General features: G+C 41.7%; 1 protein-coding gene across 1 annotated transcript; it reads right to left on the bottom strand.

The window, feature by feature from the left end:
- DIPK2A (divergent protein kinase domain 2A) lies at window positions 1-20496 on the bottom strand. Its single transcript, XM_068145557.1, has 3 exons — window positions 19840-20496; window positions 5707-6010; window positions 1-2964 (listed from the first exon to the last, which is right to left on the bottom strand). Exons 1-3 carry the CDS (start codon window positions 20491-20493, stop codon window positions 2633-2635), a joined length of 1290 nt encoding a protein of 429 aa, XP_068001658.1. The 5' UTR covers window positions 20494-20496; the 3' UTR covers window positions 1-2632.
- Between the last annotated feature and the right edge of the window lie 2613 nt (window positions 20497-23109).

Here is a 23109-nt window from a genome sequence, read left to right as displayed (position 1 = left end):
TGAGGTTCTTAAAGTATTCTTTATTAATATAATTAGAAGTTGCAGAAACAACTTGTAATATAAAGGCACAGGAAGACAGTCTTGATAAAATATTTCAATCAAACAGTAACTTACAGTACAAAAAGACAACTGTAATGCACATACAAGCCCCAAACAATTCATTCAAAAATATTTCACTGTGTTCATCAATAATAATGGGCAATGACTAAAAATATAAATTGTTATTGTACAATAAATATCTGAGAGGTGCAAACAGAACAAGATTTATTGCTCTCCACAATGTTTTCCCTGTAGTGGTTTTTTTGTTGTTGTTTTGTTTGGGGGTGGGGTGTTTGGGGGTGGTTTGATTTTGTTTGGTTAGTTAGGGTTTTCTAAAAGTTCCAAATTCCTTTTGCAATCAGCTTTAGTAACTCACTTCTGAGGGAAAGAAACCTCAGAGCAGACCTGACAGGACATTCTGGTATTTACAGAACTGCCTTGAGTAGTAACCAAAACTGGCAGTGCTTGTTTCTTCACAACATTAACAATCATACTCCACAGAGTCATTGGGAAATGTGGTAGATGTTAAAAGAAAAACAAACAAAAAACAAACCCTAAGACTCAAATAAACAGGCAAACACACAAAAAACCAAAGCCCCACCAACAAAACCCATCAACTTGAGCGATAAATCAAGGCTTTCATAGCAGGATAGTGTTACCTAGTCTGAGAGTATGTCTGTTTTTTCCAAATAAGCAGATTTTGATGAAAAATGTGCATGTAAAGCTGCTTTCAGACAGGGGGAGAAATAAAAATTGAAATCTGTATTGGGCACTCTAACTTCCAAAAGCAAGAGAAGGGATTGGAAGCAGATTAGGAACTACACAGGCAAAGATGGCTTAAGGTGAGAATTCTGAATTCTAAAATAGCCTTAATCTAAGAAACCCAAAAGCACCATGCATCTTTATATGGCTCCACTTTTTGAGCTTTCAGAAAGAAGGGGCAGTCAGGGAGTTTGCCATTTTCCTCACCATGCACTTGGCAGCACTTTGGTGAGAGTTTCCACCGGTCTTTTGACACAGTATGAGAGGCATACTAACTTTGCTCTTCAAAGCAGCACGTGCTACCTTGCTCAGAATTCTGTTTAGCTTGAACAAAACATTTTTTCAATGGGTTCATAAAACAGTATTAGTTTCCTTCATTACTGTTACAAGAAGCAATATGCATACATTGCCTAAGAGTATCTTTTTATGAATAAGACTTCAGAAAAATGAAGCATTAGACTAGCTGTTAAAAAAACCCAACAGGAGCAAGCTTTGAAGTGAATTCTTGCAGCAGTAACTAAGGTTTTTATAAAAACCTGTAACTTCTATTTTAATTGCACTGGGAATAGTCAAACAGTTCAAGAAAAGGAGTCTAGACTGAATACAGTTTAATCAATTGAGCTGGGAAATCAAATGAGGAATATTCTATAAACTCCACTACACTTGTATTCAACAGAATTGGAATGATGTGAACTGAACTAACTTTCAAGACATTAGTATTCATATTAAGGGTTGTTTCTAGCATAAGCATATAGGTTTTTAAGTTCTTCAAAGACTAATAAAGGACCACTGATACTTGAATTTTGAGAATTGTTAGCTTCACTGCAGAACAGCATTTTTTCTCCACTATTTGTTTAGAAACTAATAAACAAAACTATTTTCTTTGGTTTAGGCTTAACTACACTGGACTGGTGAATTTGTATTTTTTAGACAAGCTTCTATCCCCAATTTAAGTGTTAATATAAATCCTTTTATTGTAGTCTCTCTCCAATTCTTAAACTATCTCCATTAAAAGAAAGAGTTTGTTCATACCATGATTTCCTGCTAAAACCAGTCATGTATATATACTTGCATGAAGGGTAAAGGTTTTGTACAATAATTACATTTAGTAGTATTTCCAATGTCAGAACTACAAAAGACATCGAATGAATGTTAGTTCAAATGACATTTGAGTTTATGACAATCCTAAAACAAAACAAAAAAAACCAAAACACAATGTCTAAGCAAGGTAAAATACAGTGTAAAACCCCTTAAAATTGGACAGTAACCTTGGGAATCCTGCACTCACCATAGGAATGTACTGCACAGTATTAACATGAAAGCTTGTTAAATTTGAAACAATGCAGACAGCTAGATTTACCTGGATGTCAATGCCACTTCAAGGTGTTTAAACAAACACAAAAAATGAGAAAATGTCAGGAAAAAAAAGGCCTTTAAAACAGGCCATCAGTCTAAAACTTGACTTTCCAAGTAAGAACATCAGCTTCACAAAACTGTGACACTAATGCAGTTTTATGTAAAGTACTCTGACACACAAGCTGTCAATTAAGCTATCACAGTCTTCTTTTGACCTACTCCCTTTTATGCAGTTAAAGAGAAGAGTCAATAGTTGCTCAAGTTTTAATTCAGTAAGTACCTTGTCTGTTTGCAAACAAACACTTTAACACCATAAAATTACAGATTTTTATGGTATTTAGAAAAAGAAAAAAAAAAGATAAAGTAGTTGTGGGTTTTATTGTGTTCTCTTTTTAATATGTAAGTTCAAACTTTCATTTTTTAGTGTTCCTGCAATAGTGTTTCAGCCAGCCTTGCAAAGAATTTTCGCTGTGGACTACCTCACGTTGCTACTCAGTTGTGCAAGGTATTCACGCAGCTCTTTTGCGGCTTGGAATCGGCCATAGCGCTTCTTTGGGTTGGCACACTCGTCCAGCAAGGCCTCAAGTCGGCCATCTTTGGCAATTTCAGCTGGGGGGTCATGAAGTAGTCCTCCAGAAGTGCCACGCCACGTGGCGTGTCTTGATAAAAGGTTCTGACAAATAGCATAGTAATTGTGGTCCACAGTGACACGAGCACACAGAATCTCCTTCGAGAAGGACAGACAAGCTTCTTTGTCACAGTCATCAAATTTGCTTTCATACCACACATCCCAGTTTTCAGGTTTATCTGTGAAATGTAAGGAGACAGTTTAAAAAAAAAAAGATAAAGTGAGAGAGCAGAAAAGAACAAACATATGAATACAATCAGAAGCTCAATACACAGCAAACTGGTAACACTTAAAACTAGAAACCAACTGTGTTTAGATGAACTCCTAAACATTCTAGCCTAAGCTTGCATCTGATCGTTGGATATCACCTTGTGCTGAAATGGTCACAGCAATACCAACAATAGGGGGAAAAAGAAAGCGGGTAAAATGGATAGCAAAGAGAAGGAAGCAGAAAAAACAGCCCACTAAACACATGAAATTAAACATATGAAATCTACATTCACACATGTGCCTAGAGGAAAAAAACATAACACAAACAAATGCAAGAGAAGGATCCACCGCTGAAGTAGAGAGAAAAGCAAGCAACGTGGTTCATTTTAGCAGCATAGATTTGATTTCTCCAGCTGCCCTGAGAACTAACATGGTGAAGTGGTCTACCAGTGAACAAACAGCTCCATATTGTAAAGTAATTGCCTTAAACTTCTGAAACAGTATCTTCCGACTTCTTATTTCAGACACTGTAGTTACTAAGAAGCATATATGAAAAAAGCAGATGCATTACATATAATCTTTGACAAAAGAAAAAAAGCCCCAAACAACAAATGGCATTCATGTATGTGTATAAACTCTCCTTTACATACAAAAATTGGCAACATTTGAAGGTGTAATTAGTGGCCTTGTTACAAACTTTTGACGTAAAATATGACTTACATAAAGTATTTTGTACAAAAGAAATATGCAGAAGGTTACTTAATGTGAGATATCCTGAGTTCTTATTAGTCCTTCTTAAAAAACTTTCCATCTGAAGTTTCTACACTACCAGCTTCAAGAAGACATCCTTATCATGGAAGTTTGTGGTTTTGTAGATCTCTCTTAGCACTACAAGGCCAAAAGAAAACTTTAGTCTCTGAGCTAACTATTGCGTCAACCCATTCACCGTGCACTGCAAGCCAATCTAGAAAAAAGGGGACCCAAGGATGACTTCTGAAGCTGTAAGAATGTGATACAAGATTTGCACAATGAACAGCAGACTCAAAAAGGGAAAAAGCCAGCAACAAAGGAGAATAGGTAAAAAGGACTCCTGCAAACTCAGCTGTGAGATCCCACACAGACACAACTGAACATGACGCACATATTCACGTATTAATTACTTCAGGCAGAGATTGTTCAGTGAAACTTTCCAGAATACTGATGAAGTCAGTATTAAATATCAAGTTTATACAATGACTGAGAACTTTGTGTCCTCATTTGTTTTCTGTGTTCTTGATTAGCTGTTAGACTACAGATCACACAGCAAAATCCTGGTTAGATCCAAATCAGTTGAGAACTAGACAACAAATGTAAGCATGACACTTTCAGCATTCAGCTCCTGTAAGAATCTACTTGCAGGATCCTATTCCATTTGCATATCAGACTCTTCAGAGTTCACCTGTGTGACTAAGCAATTCAGATATATTCCAAAACTCAAAGAAAAGAAGAAGAAAAAAAAAGTTAGAGAGAAAAGAAGAAAGTTTATTTGTGTGGCCCATAAGTACTGAAGTAAATGTACTGGATATCCAACACACTGAAAAGACTTTCTTGGTAGGGTCAGCTAATTTTAATCTAGGACCCTTGAGAACACATTATAAAACTAATACACACACAAAAAGCAAACACACAACTGAAAACAAACAAACAAACAAGAAAACCCCAACTAAAAGAAAAACAAAACAACAACACCCCCCCCCCCCCCCAAAACCACAACCAAAACCCAAACCATAAACTCACACACCACCAAAAAATAAATGAATAAAAATCCCCCAAACATACTTTCTTTTCGAAAAGTGCCTGGATATAAAGCAGAGTCTTTCTTGAAGTCCTCAAGTTAATTTAATTCTGCAGTTCAGCATATGAAGTCTGTTTACAAAGCTTTAAAAAACCCTCCATTCACCCAAGGCAAACTGGAATCACTTGGCCTATTGCCATGAACTTCTGCAGAATCTAGGATTTCATGTTCCATGTCTCTAGCTCCTAGGTCTGCAAAGTTTTATTTACAAACTCAAAAGGAATGTAAACCCAATGCAATGCCGCTTTGTCAAACATCTCTCCTGCTGCCATTGCTTTGAGCTTTTACAGATGACAGAAAAATGAATGATTTTTCACTGTTCTCATTTGGAAACAGCACTAGAATTACCCATTCCTTCAGTTCCATTATTACAGAGCTCCAACAGGAACAACAAAACCACAGACAGGCTGTGCAATTAAGGTGAAGTGAGCAGTAAGAGACTGTTTTAGCATTCACAGAAAACAGAACACCAAGACTTCCATCCTTACAGATGCCTGGAAAAAATGACAGCAATCTCTTTGCTAAGGCAGACTAGTCAGTAAACCCCTCTGTCTGCATCTGTCCACCCTTCTGTACAAATCCTTTCCACATCCAAAGCCTTTCCTCCCACTCCCACCTCTCCATTTAAGCAGGCTTACAGAGATTAAAAGTATGTGTAAATTAAGTTCAGGTAAACTCAACACTTCATGAAATTGACAAATTGGTAAGTTAATTAGTAGCCTAATTGCTGAAGAAAGTTAATTAGCTTGTTAATTAGTAGTCTAGTTATAAAGTAGCCAAAATGGGTATTTAGCAACTACAGGTACTTTAAATATTGCGCTTGAAGAGGAAGAAGCTGGAAATCTGTGGGGGCAGGGGAGAGAAAGGAGACACTTACTCTGTCTGATTAACCTTTTGTCTGCTACCAGAACATTTTCGGCATCTACAATGATAACTTTCCCATCTCTTGGTCCAACTGCAAAGTTGTCAAAGCTGACATCAAGGAGGTAGAGTGCAAATTCAAAGTCATTATTCGTCAGCTGTTCAGCTATTTCCATTAATTGCCAGGCCAGGTCCACTCGTTTCTCCCACGGTGCATTAAAGTAACTCCACAGCTCTTCTCCAACATAATTGACAGCCACCATTCTTCCGCACGCTCCTAAGTACTTTGCAAACGGCCAACCTTCATCCGATGGAAAACTCTGCATAGAAAAAAGTTTTTCTTTAGAGTTCTCATTAATATAAACCAGCTGAGATTTTAAAATGCTTTTCAGTACAATTTACAAAAGACACCTGTAGATGCCCACCGACACTACATTGACATCTTTTGAAGTTTTGAAAGGAAAGCCAAAACAAATACTTGTGTGAGCAAGGGGCCCTGCTGGACTAGTAAAGAGTTGGGGGAACTGAAATACACAGCCCCTATCTGGAATGGAATGGAATGGAATGGACCGGACCGGAAGAGACCTTCAAGATCATCGTGTCCAACCTATCAACTAATCCAATCCACCTAATCAACTAAACCATGGCACCAAGCACCCCATCAAGTCTCCTCCTAAACACCTCCAGGGACGGCGACTCCACCACCTCCCCTGGCCAGCTCATTCCAATAGGCAATCACTCTCTCTCTGAGAACTTCTACTTCCATATATATGTATGATTCCACTCTCTTTTTCCATTGGTATTTTATACACATCTGTTGCACTAAGGAAAGTACACTTCCCACCAACACAATTTTGCATCTGATATGTTTAATAGCAATTTTCTAATAACATAAAAGTGTTTAAAATTACACCTTCTTTTCAACACTCCCTCCCTTCCCATTTTCTACCACTTGAGTGGATTCCTTCAAGGATACTCACATTTGAAGATCTCTCCCAGACGGGGTCACAGACTAGATTAAAGTAGAAAAGAAATCTTACTCCCTTAACAATCTACCACTGAATTGCTATGCACATACTTTATTACACACATCCACATAGCATTTTTCTCAGAAGTAAAATCTGTCTCAAACAGCAGCTTTCTTGGAAATTAGCACAAGAGACTAAAAAGTAATAACATGCTACAAGCATTAAAAAAAAAAAGACATCAGACCCACATGAAGAACAGAATAGGTTCACAGCTTTTAGACTGCCAAGTATTTGAACTTCTACTCTATTTTCATTGCCTGATCTAACCACATAGGCCAATACAGTCCTGAGGATGACACAATTAATTTGATGGGCCAGAGCTCAATATATTATCAAGCAATGACACCATACTATTTGTCTGTCTATACTGCTAAAGACCATTCTCAGGAGCCCCAGACCATGTCAGGATAAAGGAGGAGTTTGCTGAAGTTGACGAAGGCTGGGTCAGGGATCAGTTAAGCAATCTGGACACCCATAAAACCATGAGTCCTAATGGGATGCACCTGTGGGTGATGAGGGAGCTGGCAGAAGTCATTGCGAGGCCAATCTCCATCATCTTTGGTAAGTCCTGAAGAACAGCAGAGCTGCCTCAAATCTGGAGGAAAGCTCATGTCATTCCAGTCTCCAAAAAGGACAAGGACCCAGGTAACTATAGACTGGTCAGCCTCACCTTCATCCCTGGAAAGGCGATGAAGCAACATCTCCACAGCATTGCTCTGAGGCAGATCAATGATAAGAAGGTCACTGGGAGCAGGCAGCATGATTTTACCAAGGGGAAGTCATGTTCAACCAAACTGATAGCATTTTAAGAGGACATAATCCATTGGTAGTGCAGTGGATATGATTTAGCTTGATCTCTGGAAAGCACCTGACACCATCTCCCACAGCACCCTCACAGCCAAACTGAGGAAGCATGATCTGTATGATCAATTAGTGAGGTGGATTGAGAACTGGTTGAAGGAAAAAAAAGTCAGAGACTTGTGGTCAATAGGACAGAGTTTAATTGGAGACCTGTATCTAGTGGAGTTCCTCAGAGGTCACTACTGGGATCAGTACCATTTGATATATTCAGCAATGACCTGGATGAAGGAACCAAGGGCACCTGCTGATAATCCCTAAATGGAAGGAGTGACTGACACCTGAAGACTATGCTGCCATTCAGTGAGACCTGGACAGGCTGGAGAGTTGGGCAGAGAGAAACTGAGTAAAATCCAAGAAGTGTAGAGACTTGCATCTGGGGAAGAACAATTCCCTGGACCAGTACAAGTTGAAGGTTGACCTGTTAGACAGCAGCTGAAGGGAAAAGGACCTGGGAGTCCTGGCGGACAGCAGGATGACCATGAGACAGCAACGTGCTCTTGTGGACAAGAAGACCAATGGCATCTTGGAGTGTATTAGCAGAGGTGTGGCTAATAGGTTGAGAGAGGTTCTCTTCCTCCTGTATTCTATTCTGGTGAGGCCCCATCTGGAATACTGTGTCCAGCTCTGGGCCCCTCAGGAAACTGCTTGAAAGAGTCCTGTGCATAGCCACAAAGATGATTAAGGTGGTGGAAAGCCTAAGGCAGCTGGGTCTCTTTAGCTTGGAGGGGTGACCTTATGACTTGTGAAAGACAAGTGTCAGGAGAATGGACCCAGGCAATAAACGAAGGTGGTATGTAGGAAAAATACCCACAAGTTCAGGGCAAGTCAAGTGACAATATTCCACAGTTAAGAAGTTGGCTGCAATTTTGGTTTGAGAAGTTTTGGTTGCTGGTGGGTGGAGGGGTTTTGTTTGTTTGGGGTTTTGCGGTGTGCTCTTTTGTTGGTGTTGTTGGCAAAATAACCTTCCCAAAAAGAAAGCATACAGTAATTCAGTGTTCCCCACTCTACCACTGTAAGAAAAATTCATGCCTGTGGCATCAATAACCACCACAATGAGATTTTATGTCTGTTGCTCATCAAATGAAGCTAGTTCTTTACAAGGGAACGTGCCATTTCACTCAAAAAGAAGCAACAAGGAGCTGGTGTAAAGGCATAACCCCCAGAGAACTCTATGCAGGAAAAAAAACCAGTATTTCCTTCCAGTGAGTGGGATCAAGTGGCATATATACATTTCAATATATTGCCTACCACTATCTCTCAGGAAAAAGCCACACAGCTTCCTATCAGGAAAGTCCAAATGTGTGTACCCATGCAAGTTCACTTTATCCATTTATTATCAATACAAGTTTACATCTTCAATTGGAGCAGATTTCACCACATGTGCAGTACATTTTCTTATTACAGGACTTTATCAGCACACAATGCAATAAATTCAACTGTGACAGATGTGATGCCTGAATGTTTTTATTTTGGGATGACTTTGGACCACCAGACTCCTTTTCCACCTACTCCTATATTCTAGTTCTGCACTGCTTAATGCCTTGGCCTCCCTTTCCAAATACAAATTCAACCACAGTGAAATCTGGCAAAGGCTGCACTACCTTTGCATGTGAAGGTGTCCATCCCTTCCAAACCATCAAGCACAGACATTACAATCCCTCCCTTCACATCATTAGGAAAGGAATGCAGTTACTACTCAACCGGCTGGTGTTCAGTTGTATCAGTAGCCTGATCCAACTTATCACATCATCACATCATGATAGTACTGACAAATAAGGAGAAGGCCTTAATAGCTAGGTGCAGAAGAAAGGAAAGGAGTTAAAAGGACTTTTGCTTTCCAGTAGTAGCAGGTATTTTCAAAGCACAGTGTTTGTCACAATGGTACACTGATCTTCAAAACACACCTATTATACTTCCTGCCTTGTGTACACTTATTTCATTACACACAGGAAATTCCAGGAGCAGTCTGGTTTATTAAGTGAACATCCCAAACATTACTAGTAGAATAGCTGCACAGCACACTGGAAGAGATATATTTATAACACTGTGGCAATAAAAAGATCTTTTGACAACAGGAAAGCAGGGAATCCTGCCAACATCTGCACATGTACAAACATCTCTGCTTTGGCTCACCTCCAACTGGCATGTAACAACCACATATACACTTCATTACCCAAGTCAGCAGCCCAAGAAGGGGATAAAAATATGCACAAGTGCCTCATTCAGCAGTTTGATATCCACTCGGTGAATCTGACAAGAATATTAATTGAAGTGCAGCTCTGTCGTCTTGGCAAGCAGAGATCTGTAACTTTGTACTATTTTATTTTGAACACACCTTTGTAGATGGGATTGCAGCTAACATGAGTACTTACTTTATTCACTGACATCTGGAAACCCAATATGACAGGAACACATGGTCATTAAACAAATTTTCCAAGAACAAGTTGCATTTAGAAACTAAAAGCTTGGTAGACAGCTGCCGAAAGTCTCAGATTTCTGTGATGTGTAACAGCATTGTGTCTTAGAAGGGGTGTGGTTAGTAGGTCCAGAGAGGTTCTCCTCCTCCACTACTCTGCCATGGTGAGGCTGTGTCTGGAGTAGTGTGTCCAGTTCTAGGCTCCTCAGTTCAAAAGGGACCTCAGGGAACTGCTTGAGAGAGTCCAGCACAAAGCCACAATGAAGGAGTGGAACATCTCCCTTATGAGGCAAGGCTAAGGGAGCTGTGTCTGTTTAGTTTGGAGGAGACTGAGGGGTGACCTCACTAATGTTCATAAATATGTGAGGGACGAGTGTCAGGAGGACAGATCCAGGTCAAATGATAGGACAAGGGGCAACAGGTGCAAGCTGGAGCAGAGAAGATACCACATGAACATAAGGAAACCAATTTTCCCTGTGAGGGTGACAGAACACTGGAACGTGCTGCTCACACATTGTGGGGTCTCCTCTGGAGACATTCAAAGCCTGCCTGAACACATTCCTGCGTTACCTCCTCTAGGTGATTCAGGTCTGACATGGGGGTTGGACTAGATGGTCTTCTGAGGTCCCTTCGAAACCCTAGTGTTCTGTGATACTGTGGGATTTTAGTTTTTTAATTATAAAAGTATTATAAATATTTAATTAGGCAATTTTGTCCTTGACTATGTTCTTTGAGGACTTGAAAATGTGCATTTGATAATTAACAGTAAAATTAAGGTCCTGTTCAAAACCAAAAACATCTGACAGAACAATCTGTAATTCTGATGTAGCCACTCACATTTTATCTGTGAATATACAGAAAAATGCCATGGAAACCATAGACAATTAAGCTTTTTGAAGTGTTTCAAAATACACTGATGCATATGTAAAACTACAAACAGGTAGCTTAAGTTTTCCCTCACTAAAGTGATCTTTCTCTTTTCACAGAGGAATAAGCATATTCTTCTAACAGAAAGGACAATAGCAATGATGACAAAAACTTCTGCTATCTCCATTCCCAGTAACAAATACATCAGAATATAATTTTGTTGCCCTAATTAGTGTAGCTACCCAGTATCTCTCTCAGCAAGGCTTAAAAACCTAAATAAACCCTGCCAACTGGACAATGGACATTTTGTTCCAGGAAGAATCATACTGTATTCTCAGTGTATTGAGAATTAGTAAGATGAATTTTTCATTGCATTGAAGCATAAAACACTATCAGTGCATTTGTCTTCCTCACTTCTGTCTAAACATGAGAAGATCTACAAATCTACCATTACTTTTGAATGTTCAGAGCTGTGAATTAGATCACAGAATAGAATAAACCAGGTTGGAAGAGACCTTCAAGATCATCGTGTCCAACCCATCAACCAATCCAACCCACCTAATCAACTAAACCATGGCACCAAGCACCCCATCAAGTCTCCTCCTGAACACCTTCAATGATGGTGACTCCACCATCTCCCTGGGCAGCCCATTCCAATGGGCAATCACTCTCTCTGTATAGAACTTCTTCCTAACATCCAGCCTAAACCTCCCCTGGTGCAGCCTGAGACTGTGTCCTCTTGTTCTGGTGCTGGCTGCCTGGGAGAAGAGACCAACCTCTGCCTGTCTACAACCTCCCTTCAGGTAGTTGTAGACAGCAATAAGGTCACCTCTGAGTCTCCTCTTCTCCAGGCTAAGCAACCCCAGCTCCCTCAGCCTCTCCTCAAAGGGCTTGTGTTCCAAACCCCTCACCAACTTCGTTGCCCTTCTCTGGACTTGTTCCAGCAAGTCAACATCCTTCCTAAACTGAGGGGCCCAGATCTGGACACAGTACTTGAGGTGCGGCTCATGCAGTGAAGGCTCACAAACTGATATGGTCTGCTGTAATCTGCAATAACACTAATCCCCTTTGAATTAACAGTTTAGAAAAACAAAGGTTTATCAATTATCACCAAGCATATAATTCATCCTACCAAGTCCAAAGCTTTTCATTTTCAAAAACTACTCAGAAGATACTACATGTTAATACCAACTTTGGATGATAAAGAATCCAAACCCAAACCACACACACAAAAAACTCCAAACTAACAAAAAAAAAAAACCCAACAAAAGCTACCACAAAACCCCATGTGCAAAACAGAGTGGGAACTTCTGACTCTGAAGACTTGCATGGCAAAAATCACACTCTTTGTGACGCCTCTGCTAAAATCTTCCTGCTAAACTGTGTTTGTCCAGGCAGCACTTGGTCTGGCAAGCAGAATTTAAATGATGTGTACTCTTCAAAAAGAAAAAACGTTGTTCTTTCTCACAGAGCACACATGATTCTGCAGTGTAAACTGAAGTAGGCAGTTCTGTTAGTCACCAAGGCAAATAATAAGTAAAGCTCTGGAACTATGAAGAGCTGGAGATGTGATTTTACAGTTGATTTTTTAAAATCAAAGACTGTTACACTCCATGGTCTTAACAGAGATGCCTTCTTTTATCAGGAATTGATATGTATTCTACATATTCTATGTTCTCCATTCCATTCTATGTATTCAAAAGTATTTGTGGATGCTAGTGAGTATAATGAAAACTACTTAATTTCCAAGTATATGCCAAGTCAGTTGGCACTGAACTAAAATTCCCACAGAAATACATACTGAGTGTGGATTTCATTGAGTACTCAGAGTTACTGATGAAATAAATTTGATTTTACTTTTGTTCAGTTCTATTGCATTTCAGCCAGTTCCTAGGTACAATCTATGCCAACAAGGGGTACATAACAGGGTTAACAGACACACTATAGGATCAAAATACATAGGCAATTCTACTCAGAAGTTGCTTAATGATCAGGTTGAACCCTTGTACTATAGAATTTGTATTTTACACTGTTATGAGACCTGTAATTTCTCCAAATTAATGATTAAATGCATGAACTGCTGTAACAGAAAATGAATGCTACATTGTTTTTTTACCTTTACCTATTAGTTTGTACTTCACAGAAGTTTTTTAATTAAGTTCACATCACTTGAAAGCAAACACCATCTACCTCTCATCATTATGAGCTTGCAGTATATCACCATAAAGAAGGCCAAGTAGAGATGGCAAAAGTTAAGGAATACAAAACCAAAGCCTCAATTACGCACTTCAGGGAAGTAAAACCATAGCTCCCTCTCAATATCAGACGTAACAGAAGCAAAGGACAACACTGGTATTTCAAGGGTTAGAATGTGGGATAACTCTTTTTTTTTTGTTACTGAAAACTGCTGAGAGTTACAATTTATCAAGAGGATTTCTACTGCAGTCAGTATGACAGTTTCTTGGTAGCCTCTAAGACAGTCACCCCACAACAACTTCAAGAATTTCTAGAGTATTCTAAAACATTCCTCCTGTTTTCTCTTTAGGAAAGTTTCAGCAGAAAGAAGGATGAAAGCAGTTTTGATCATTTAAGGAACATAATTAAATATGGTGACATGACAAACATGAGACAGTTCTGGCCTAACATGCATACCCATGCAAGAAACAGCTTTTCAATTTTCAATACAAATTAGTGGAATGTTCTTCTAATAGGAGGCTACTCAATTTTCATTCAAGAGAAGTGATAGTTTTGCTTTCTAAAAATGTGTAGAATGGAAATTCAGGAATGGACAACAAATTCACCTCCTTCTTCCACAATATTTAGAAATGCATAAAACAGGAATCAAGAAAGACTAAAGCCTCACTTTAATATTTAAAATGTAAATCCTTTGCTTTCTGGATTGTCTTTTCTACAGGTGTCAGTCAACTGGTTTGTGTATAAAAGACTTTTAAGGCAGATATCTATTTATCCATAAATTAGCACTTGTAGAAACATTCCTTAAGTAATGTGTGTGTTTAATGCAAAAAAAGAAAAAAAAAGCTTTAAAGCACAAAAAATATTCCAACTACATAAAAATAATCTGAGGGGAGGCAGGAAGTCAAGATTTATAATCATCTGCAGCAGATTACAGTGAGTCTTTAAAAGGATAAAAATAGTATGAAACTGCAGATAACCAAAAGCCTCAAAGCAACTGGAGATAAGGACAACTAGTGACAAAGTGAAAACCTTGTACAAGATCAGTTTTCATAGAGATCAGAAGAAAATACTTGGCATTTTAAAATGCTGCACACTAAATACTACTCAGTATGTTAAAATGCCACTAACTATGAGCCAGGACTTAAATACTACAAGTGTACAAGAGGACTATCAGGTAGTGCAGATAACTATCTTAAATCCTCTACTTGATGTTTAGCAAAGGAATTATGAATCAGAAACACCAAACTGAGGAATAAAGTTTAAAAAGAGTCAAATATGAAAACTGTTTGGCATTTCTATAATGTATTTAGAGAAAACAACCCACAACTAGAACACATATAATAAAAAAGGAAAGAAATCTCAGGCAAGAAATTCTTCCCATTTACTATTTGTTGAGTGATATGTGGCACAATAAAATAATACTGTGAAATGTTTTGCTAAATTGCTACTTTGAGTAAATCCAGCACCAGAAATTGTTTCAAAAAGAGATCACAGTTGATGTTTTTGTATGTGCTCAGCAGATGTCGATTACTGTTCTTCCAATAACAAAACCAAACAGAAACCCCAATGATGACATTAAGACAAACCAAAAGAATTTTAGGTTATGTGGCAACAGACTGTTCATGCAGAGTAATTATACTAGGAATACAGATACAGCTGTTGGTTTGGGTTGGTTTTTTCCACATGGAATAACAGTGATCAGAAGCTGTGAGAAGAAAAAAAGCCCTTAAACTGAAGTACTTAGAAAGCAAATACATAGCTGAGGGAAGGGCAGTGATTTCCACAATCTATTAAAAAATGCAGAAATACTGCTCTTTTCCACAACAGCTACTGGAGTTTTTCTTAGAATCAGCAAAACAAAAGCACTTGAGACTTGTAATTTACATGTAAGATGCAAACATTCACCATCCTTTTTGAAGAATCTCTGTTTAAACAGGCTGGTAAAAGCTACAGCTCAAGACAAAGTTGCATTAATGCACTCTGGACATCTTCTATAGTTTGAAAAAACACAGGTTACTTACAAGCATTTTATTTACTTTTCTTTTCATACTGAAATTGACATTAAAACTTTAAGCTCACTTTGAAAACAAAGCAAATCCAGTCATTTCAACAGTGCATCTGGCAGTGCTGTTGACCAACACAGCAGCCAGCACAAAAGGCAGATTGAGACCACCTCTAGGTGCACTGTTGACAACAGTTTACAGAACTTCTATCTCAGTTATGTCAGGACAGATGGAAACCGTCTTTTCACTCACCTAGCTGTCTTCTCAGATGATTTTTGGATAAACACAACCACTTCACTGAAAACCATCATGTTCTTATTTAGAAACAATTTCTTACTTGAGCAGCAGTGAGTTACACTGTAGTTTCCCCAGCTCCCAAAACAAGGAATTCTCCACTTTGCCTTGCTTTCTGCTGTAACTGATTTTCAGGTTTTATGGTCTTGACTTACTAAATTTTAAACTTTGCCACAGGCTTTGTGGGACAATGTGTGGTTGCACACTACGGCTCACAGAGTAGCAGCTACAGATTCAGAGACAGCAGCTCAAAAAACTGGTAAGAGGCTGCCACAGCCACTCTAAATAGGAAACCTGGAATCTAATAGTGATCAGTGAAGGAGCTCTACAGTAAATAAGAGGTATGTCTAGAGAAAGCTTAGCTATTTCCCCAAATCTTTCTGTTTAAATGCTTCAGTTTGAAGGAAAAAAAATCTTATTCAGAAATGATGGGGGGAAAGGAAAAAAAATCAGAATTTGTGTAAAAGTCAAAGACTGAACAACACTTAATTCTATGGAATACAGCAATAGGCAGCAAGCATTTCTAGTTCAGCAACAGTAAGCTTATGTTTGCAGTTGCAAGATAAGATAAAAATTAATCATATTATTTCATAAAGCTGAGTCACAGCCATTATTTGAATGCATGCCACAGTTAAAAACAAACAGAAGTTTCTCCCCTACAGTTATTTTTACAAGATAAACTAGAAGGTGGGCGGTTTATAAAAAGTCATAGGGTGAGGACAGATCTGCTTTTATCCATTCTGGTTCTGTGAATTCTGCAAGAAGTGAATATTTACACTGCACTCAGTCTGTAATCCTACTTATTTAAAACATTTTGCTGTCTCTTCACAAGGCAACTTTGGGCAGCCTATCTTTGCAAATGCTTGATGCGCACAGCCGTCACACTCAATTATGAATCAGATGTCATGCACATAACCTATCCTCCAAGTGATTCCTATTTAAAATACTGTTTTCAATTACATGAGTTGAAAGGAGCAGCAGCAGAAAGGTTTGTTCTTCCTTTTGTTCAAAGAAGCTGTTCATGTTTATATAGAACACTGCTTTAGATGTAACAAATTGTATATATGTTGTTTCATTCAAATGTGAATTGAGATCCAAAAATGGGAGAGAATTACTGACTAGTTGTGCAAGATTCTGCAGAAGTAAAAATAGTAATTTTTTTTATCTCATGAAGTAAAATAGCAAGAGAAACTGTTTTTTTCACTAAGTACACCTAAGCAACCATTTAACAAATATGGATAAAGAAGGTTAAAAGGAGAGCTATTTTAAAATACAAATATTAAGGATTACAGTAAGCAACTTACACAACCCATGCATTAATACAGTAATCTGTGCTCTTTTGTTACTGTTTAGAGACTTGTAACAGAAGTGTATTGGGTTAAACCACTACATGGCAACTTCCTACAGCAAAAGCTTTAAGTCAGTTGTGACAATATGCAGCTTGTAAGCAACACCACTTTAGGAATAATCCATGCTCCAAAGACGTTCCAAGCTAAAATCCCTGGTATCACTGATAAAAAGTCTTATAATGCACAAATTACTAGCCCTAGTAAATGACTACAGTAACTTCTCTATTATAAGTCAAAGACTGAGGCTTAAAAACCGTGATAATTTACATCTGACTGTTCCTGTAAGTTAACTAAACACCACAGAACTTCAAAGCACTGAACACAGTTGAGAGGTATTTCTGCTTCTGAATCAAAAGTGTTACTCACAATGGTATTCTAAACCATGGTGTTTCATGAAAAGCTTAAGAGAAAAACATAGCAATGTTTTCCCTTGTGCCTTTTGGTGACAGACATCACTAGCTAAATGCATTATTTCTTTAAATATTTAAAGTCTACTCACACATCATGCAGGTTCTCTTTCCTGGAAGCAGATGAATTTTAGAACACAGCTCCACATCTCATTTCCATCCCAGTATCTGTCCTCATCAACAATGCAGAAACTGTTCTGGTTTTGCTGGGTCAGAATCCCAGGCCAGCCATGTGCTTCAGGCCATCAGCATTTCTGAGTCAGCCAGGACAGCTGACCTGAATTGTTTCATAGGTGTATCCCAGACCATGAGCATCACACTCAGTACAAAGGCAAAAGTTTGCTCCTGATACTGCTCCTCTTTCTTTTCCTCATCCCTGGAGGAACTCATTCACTAGACTACTCCTAAGAACTCCCTTCTCATTTGTTGAAATTGCTGTACACTTGCCGGGCAGATTATAACTCTGTATACTCTATAATGGCATTTGTATTAGTTGGGCTGTTTCGTTAAATCTCTTTTCCTTTCAGCCCATGGGTCTCCCCTCCTTTTCCTAATCCCCTTTCTCTGCTTGGGAAGGGTCACCAGGTGATAGAGTAACTCCTACAGTCTAGCCCCCCCGACAGGCTATACCCTAAAACGGAGAACACATTAAGAGTGTTTCAACACACAAAGCTGGCCTGAAGTTCCCCAGAAATACTTCTGCAAGATGTATCCATTCAACAAAATTTACAAGGTTTTGCAAAACACTTTTGATCTGATAAGGGGTGACTGAACTTTACAACATTCTGGACTGGCAAAGACTGCCTTATTTCCCACCAATATGACCTGCTTTGCCCTCAGCAGTACCTTCACTAAGATAAATGACAAGCAAAGTGCTTGTTAAGTTCATGTCCAAAGATTTTCATCTCTTCAACAGATTTGCTTAATAGCCTCAGGGATCATCCACAGCTTATTTAAGAAGCTGACAGGAATCAAGGCACTTAAATCAACCGGTGTTGGCCACTGCCTTTGATCCACCCCACAATAGTAAATACTGTAACAGTGCCATATCCTTTGTCTGTAAAGAATATATTGGCTCCACAAATTACGAAGTGTACAGACCTGTTTTCTGGACATCTAGGTCTGTGCTCGGTACGCCAGAACCAACATTCAAAACCAAAAACTGGAAGTTGTATGAAATGCAGCTCAAACAAATCAATTTTCAAAGAACTTCCAAATATACTCGGGCAAAGCAGTTTGGATTTTCTTACTTGAGTTTCCTTTTTCACCGTGCTAAGGAGCAACTTTAAAGCAAAATGTAAGAGACATACTGTACCCTCAGTCCACTGAGAAGTGAATTGGAAACTTACTTTGAAAACCAAACCCAAGAGCTGTACATAAAGAGGATAAATGGCAGAAAACATACTGCCCAAACCCATATTTTTAATTAAGTAGAGTTCATAAACGCATTCTCTAGAAATTAATCTGAATTTGCTAGAGGATAAAGCTTGCTGCATTAGATATTTCTTAGCCTCTCTCTAAACAGCAAATGTTAGTCATCATGTAGTGATGCTCTGAAATACACTTGCAAATATTCTTTTTAACAAGGTAAGGAGGGCTCAGTGGTTAGGTGACACAGTTCTGAGACCAAAGTTACACACTAAAGGCATACGTGGGAGTTTTCTCAACAGTGTCAAGAGCCAAAATACAATACTCCCAATCTAAATAGATATCCTACAGAAGCAACTAAATGGTGCCACAGAATAAAACAGTTTCCTACCAATCTTTCATGTAAAAGTTTACTTAACCCGTTAAAGCACACAGTTCTGGTCTGTGTACATCACCAGTCCTCTCAATGAAAGAATACTAAATATGCAACCGCTGAAAAGAGAACACTGTTCATTTATTGAGTACTCCATTTTCCGTCTATAAAATAGCTATTTATGATTTTTACCAACAGAAAAACAAAGCCGGGACATAGCTCACGTAAGAACTCGATGTCAAATGAGGTGCTTTTTAACAAGGAAAGCACAGTAACATCATAGTAAACTCTCTGCCCCCTGTCTACTAAACTACACGCTAAGAAACTAACCACCGATTCCCAGAGCTGCCTAGGAACCCATATGTTACAGGAGATGCCACAGATTAAAGCCTAACACTTGACTGCAAGAAAGGTATAAATCCACCTGAAAGCACCTATCTACCTTGCAGCAAGCCACCCCACCATGCTTCCTGTGGAACAGCTGCTTGCTTTTACCGTTCGCTGCCGAAGAGAAAAAGCTAGATGTGAAAGGCAAGAAGGGTGGAGAACGAGTTAAAGTCCTATGGCACCGAGGAAGAAGGCTAACCAGGAACCTCATGTACGAAATCTCTGAGGAAGAAAAACTATGAGATGAATCAGATAAAGATAAATCCCTGCCCTGAGTGGAGACTCTTTCCTCAGGGTATCTTTACGTAGGAGTCACTGTTAGGGCAAAGACCCCAGGGTCTCGCTGCTATTTCTGGGGCCCGCTTCCAGGGAGTCCCCCCTCTCCTTGTTCTCCCTCTCTCCTTGCAATCCCCAGCCCACAGGCAGCTGCGTGCGCCCGGCGCGGCGGCAAAAAGCAACCCAGCCACGGCCGGGGAGGGGGCGAGGAAGGGACACAGAGGACGGTTACGCGGCACAAGGCTTCCAAAAAGGACCCCTCCGGCCACTACTTGGCCACGCAGCATCAAGGAGAGCAGACGGGGGCAGGCGCGCTTTGCTCACCTGCAGCACCAGCGGCTCGGGGTTGAAGGCGAGGGTGATGAGGAGCTGCATGCGCTCCGAGTCCTTCAGGTTGCGCAGCAGGAAGCTGCCCGAATCCTTGGTCTCGGCGTACCGGCGGACCAGGCGGTCGAGCAGGCGCTGCGAGGGGCAGTGCACCAGGTCCGACCAGCCCTCCACGGCGTCGGGGGTGAGGAGCCGCACGTCGCCGTTGAGGCTGGCGAACTCGGTCGCGTGCAGGGCCTGGAGGAGGTCGCAGCGGCCCCTGCCGGTAGCCCGGCGGCAGATCTTAGTGTCGATGTCGGCAAGCTCCTGCGAGGAGCCCAGGCGCTTGAGGACGACGCGGCGGCTGCCCTCGCGGGGCTCCCCGTAACGCGCGAAGTACACGTTCTTGACGTTGAAGAAGTCGAAAAGGCGGAGGCGGCCCCAGCTCTCCAGCCGCAGCTGCCCGTTGAGGAACTTGCGGCACCAGCTGGTGCCCCAGCAGGCCGGGCACTTATTGAGCTGCAAGAAGCGCCGCTCCGACAGCTCGTTGCGCTGCAGCGAGGCCAGCAGTGAGTGCGTGTTCAGCACCAGCGCCGCCGCCAGGCTGCCCAACACCGCCAGCTTCACGTAGCGGTACAGCCGCCCCAACTTCAGCGACACCAGCCGCAGCATCGTCCCGGGCCGAGGCCCCCCCCACCCCGCCCTCAGCCGCGGTCGCTCCCCGCCCCGGCCGCGCTGCAGCTCCGGCACCAATAAACTCTCCGCCTCACCGCTCAGCCCGATAAAAGGCAGCCAAGTTACAGAAGGGACGGCGGGGAGGGGGAGGGGCAGGGAGGGGGGAGGTTCCAACAACCCCGCCGGCCCCGCCCCCGCAGGCGGGGCGCCGCCGCCGCTGCCCCCGCCGTCGCTGCGGAGGTGGGCACGAGCCGCCCGACCCTCTCGGGGGAGTCCCCGCCTCCCGCCTCTGGCCCCACCCACCTGAGGGGCGTGGCCTGGCGGGAGTACCGGCGGCCGCCGCGGTTGGTTGCACGTGATGCGGTGCTGTGGCGCTCGCCCCGCCCCCTTGGAGTGGCGTGGGGCTGCGCGCGAGGGGTGGTGACGGTGGGGGCGGGGCTTAGGGGGTGGGTGAGGCTGTCCCTCGGTGCACGCGCGACGAAGAAGGGGCGATCGCGGGGCGACGAGCCGCTGGGGGGCGCTTACCCATCGCTCACCCTTGCCCCGCGTCGGAGTCGTGCGGGCTGGGTAGGGAGTAGCGGGGTCCGTAGCGGCGGACGCCATGTTGCCTGCCTTTCGCCCCGGGGCAGGGGCACTCACCGGCTGGCAGCGGCATGCCTACAGCCGGCTCGTGCTAGCAGTGCTGAGCGGCCGGCGAGATGCCACCGCGTTGCTGGCGGTGCGGTTTCCGTAACCCGCGAGGCCCGGGCTGCCTCTCGCGGTTCGCCGCAGCCGTCGCCTCGTAGCGCTGCAGGCTCCCAAGGGTTGTCACCGAGGTTACGCCGCTATCGCCTGGCACGGCGGTACCGGCGGCAGCGCAGCTCAGCCCTGCCGCTAAGCGGTTGCTCGCTGACAGGCGTCGCGCTGCCTCGGCTGTCGTGTACCCAGGGGACGCCCAGGCTCAGTGGGACTTGGCATGGTGTGGAAAACATGGCCTGTGCATGCTGGCGTCCGGCAGCGCGCAGGGGCTGCAGTCCTGCCTTTCGCGGGGGGCTTGCGGTGCTTTTCACTAGGATAAAAGCACAGAACTGAGATGAGTGCAAAGCCCCTCATACAACTCCGCACAGTACGTGTAACTGCACAAACCAGTTCCGTTTGCTGGGGGCACCAGGATGGATCTTCCAGTTTTAAGTTCCAGTGATGGTATGGTCAGTTCACATGCTTGGTAATGTCTCAGTTTTATTGTGGGACCACTATATCTGATCCTTTGAAATGCATTCATCCCGTTCCACATCTGGAGGGCAGAACCTAAAGGCTGTAGCCATCTAGTCAGCTGAACAAAAAAAGTGCGGAATTTTTTCTCAGATTTCTGGTCTCTCTTGCTGACCATGGCTTAACCAATCTATAAAACAAGAGGGGGGGAAAAAAAAAGAAAAGGAAAAAAGGGAAAAGAAACAAAATTCCTAATTCTTTCAATACTGCAGTCTTACAAGTTCAAGACAACTTTCATGCTGCTTGTTCAGTCACAAAAGTGCAGTAGAGATGTGATTGTCGGGGGAAGAAGTGTAGCAGACTGGATAATTTCCAGTTGTTTCCAAATTTAAGTGCTTTGTATATGCAGTACATTTGTCTTTTCACATTGACACGTACTTAGGTACTGTGTTGTGACATACACATACGAAAACAGAATCACAGAATTGCATAGATTGGAAAAGACCTTTAAGATCACTGAGTCCAATTATTAGCTTAACACTGACAAGTCCTTTACTAAACAATATCCCTAAGCACTAGGGCTACATGATTCCTCCAGGGATGGGGACTCCATCACTTGCTCTCTAGACCCTTCACCAGCTTTGTTGCCCTTCTTTCAACATGCTCTAGTATTTCAGTGTCCTTCTTGTAGTGAGGGGCCCAAAACTGAACACAGTACTCCAGATGCAGCCTCACTACTGCTGCCTACAGGGGTAAAATCACTTCCCTGGTCATACTGATCACACTATACCTTATACAAGCCAGGATTCCCCTTGCCCTCTTGGCCACCTGAGAACGCTGCATGTTGATGTTCAGCCAGCTGAAATCCCTGGGCATTTTTACAGGCTCTGTGTTCTACCTTCGTGTGATCTTCACACATTTTTCACTCACCCTTTGGTTCAGTGGTGCCTGCAATCTGACTATTGGGTTCCTTCACTGTCTTGTGGCAGGCCATTATCCTGCAGCTACTGTTGATGCTTGTACCCTCCTTATCTAAGCTAAACAAACACTATACTAAATCTCAGTATAGTTCTGAGTGATTAATTCTATTCAAAACTTATTTAAGCTAAACAACTAGTCTCTCTAAACACTGACTAAGCTTCAGAATAATCTACAGGAGTTATCCTGTGAAGATTTAATTATATATGATAATGTAATTCATCAACAATTCCAGTGACTCTAAGGAAAATACAGACCATCAGCAGAGGGCAAGTGCATGAAGTTCTTAGATGTATAGCAGGTTAGTCTAGCTACAGGTGGCTTCTTTTCATTAGCTCAGCAACTGAGTCTCATCTTATTGCTGACTCCATATGCATATTTTTCATATCACCCATAACAATGTTGTAGTGCAATTATGTATAGACCTTTAATATAAGTGGACAT

Source organism: Melanerpes formicivorus, unplaced genomic scaffold (genome assembly GCF_026170545.1).
Source record: "Melanerpes formicivorus ecotype bairdi unplaced genomic scaffold, bMelFor1.0.p_v2 SCAF_12, whole genome shotgun sequence".
Taxonomy (NCBI): domain Eukaryota; kingdom Metazoa; phylum Chordata; class Aves; order Piciformes; family Picidae; genus Melanerpes; species Melanerpes formicivorus.
This window is presented reverse-complemented; position numbering and strand designations above follow the sequence as displayed.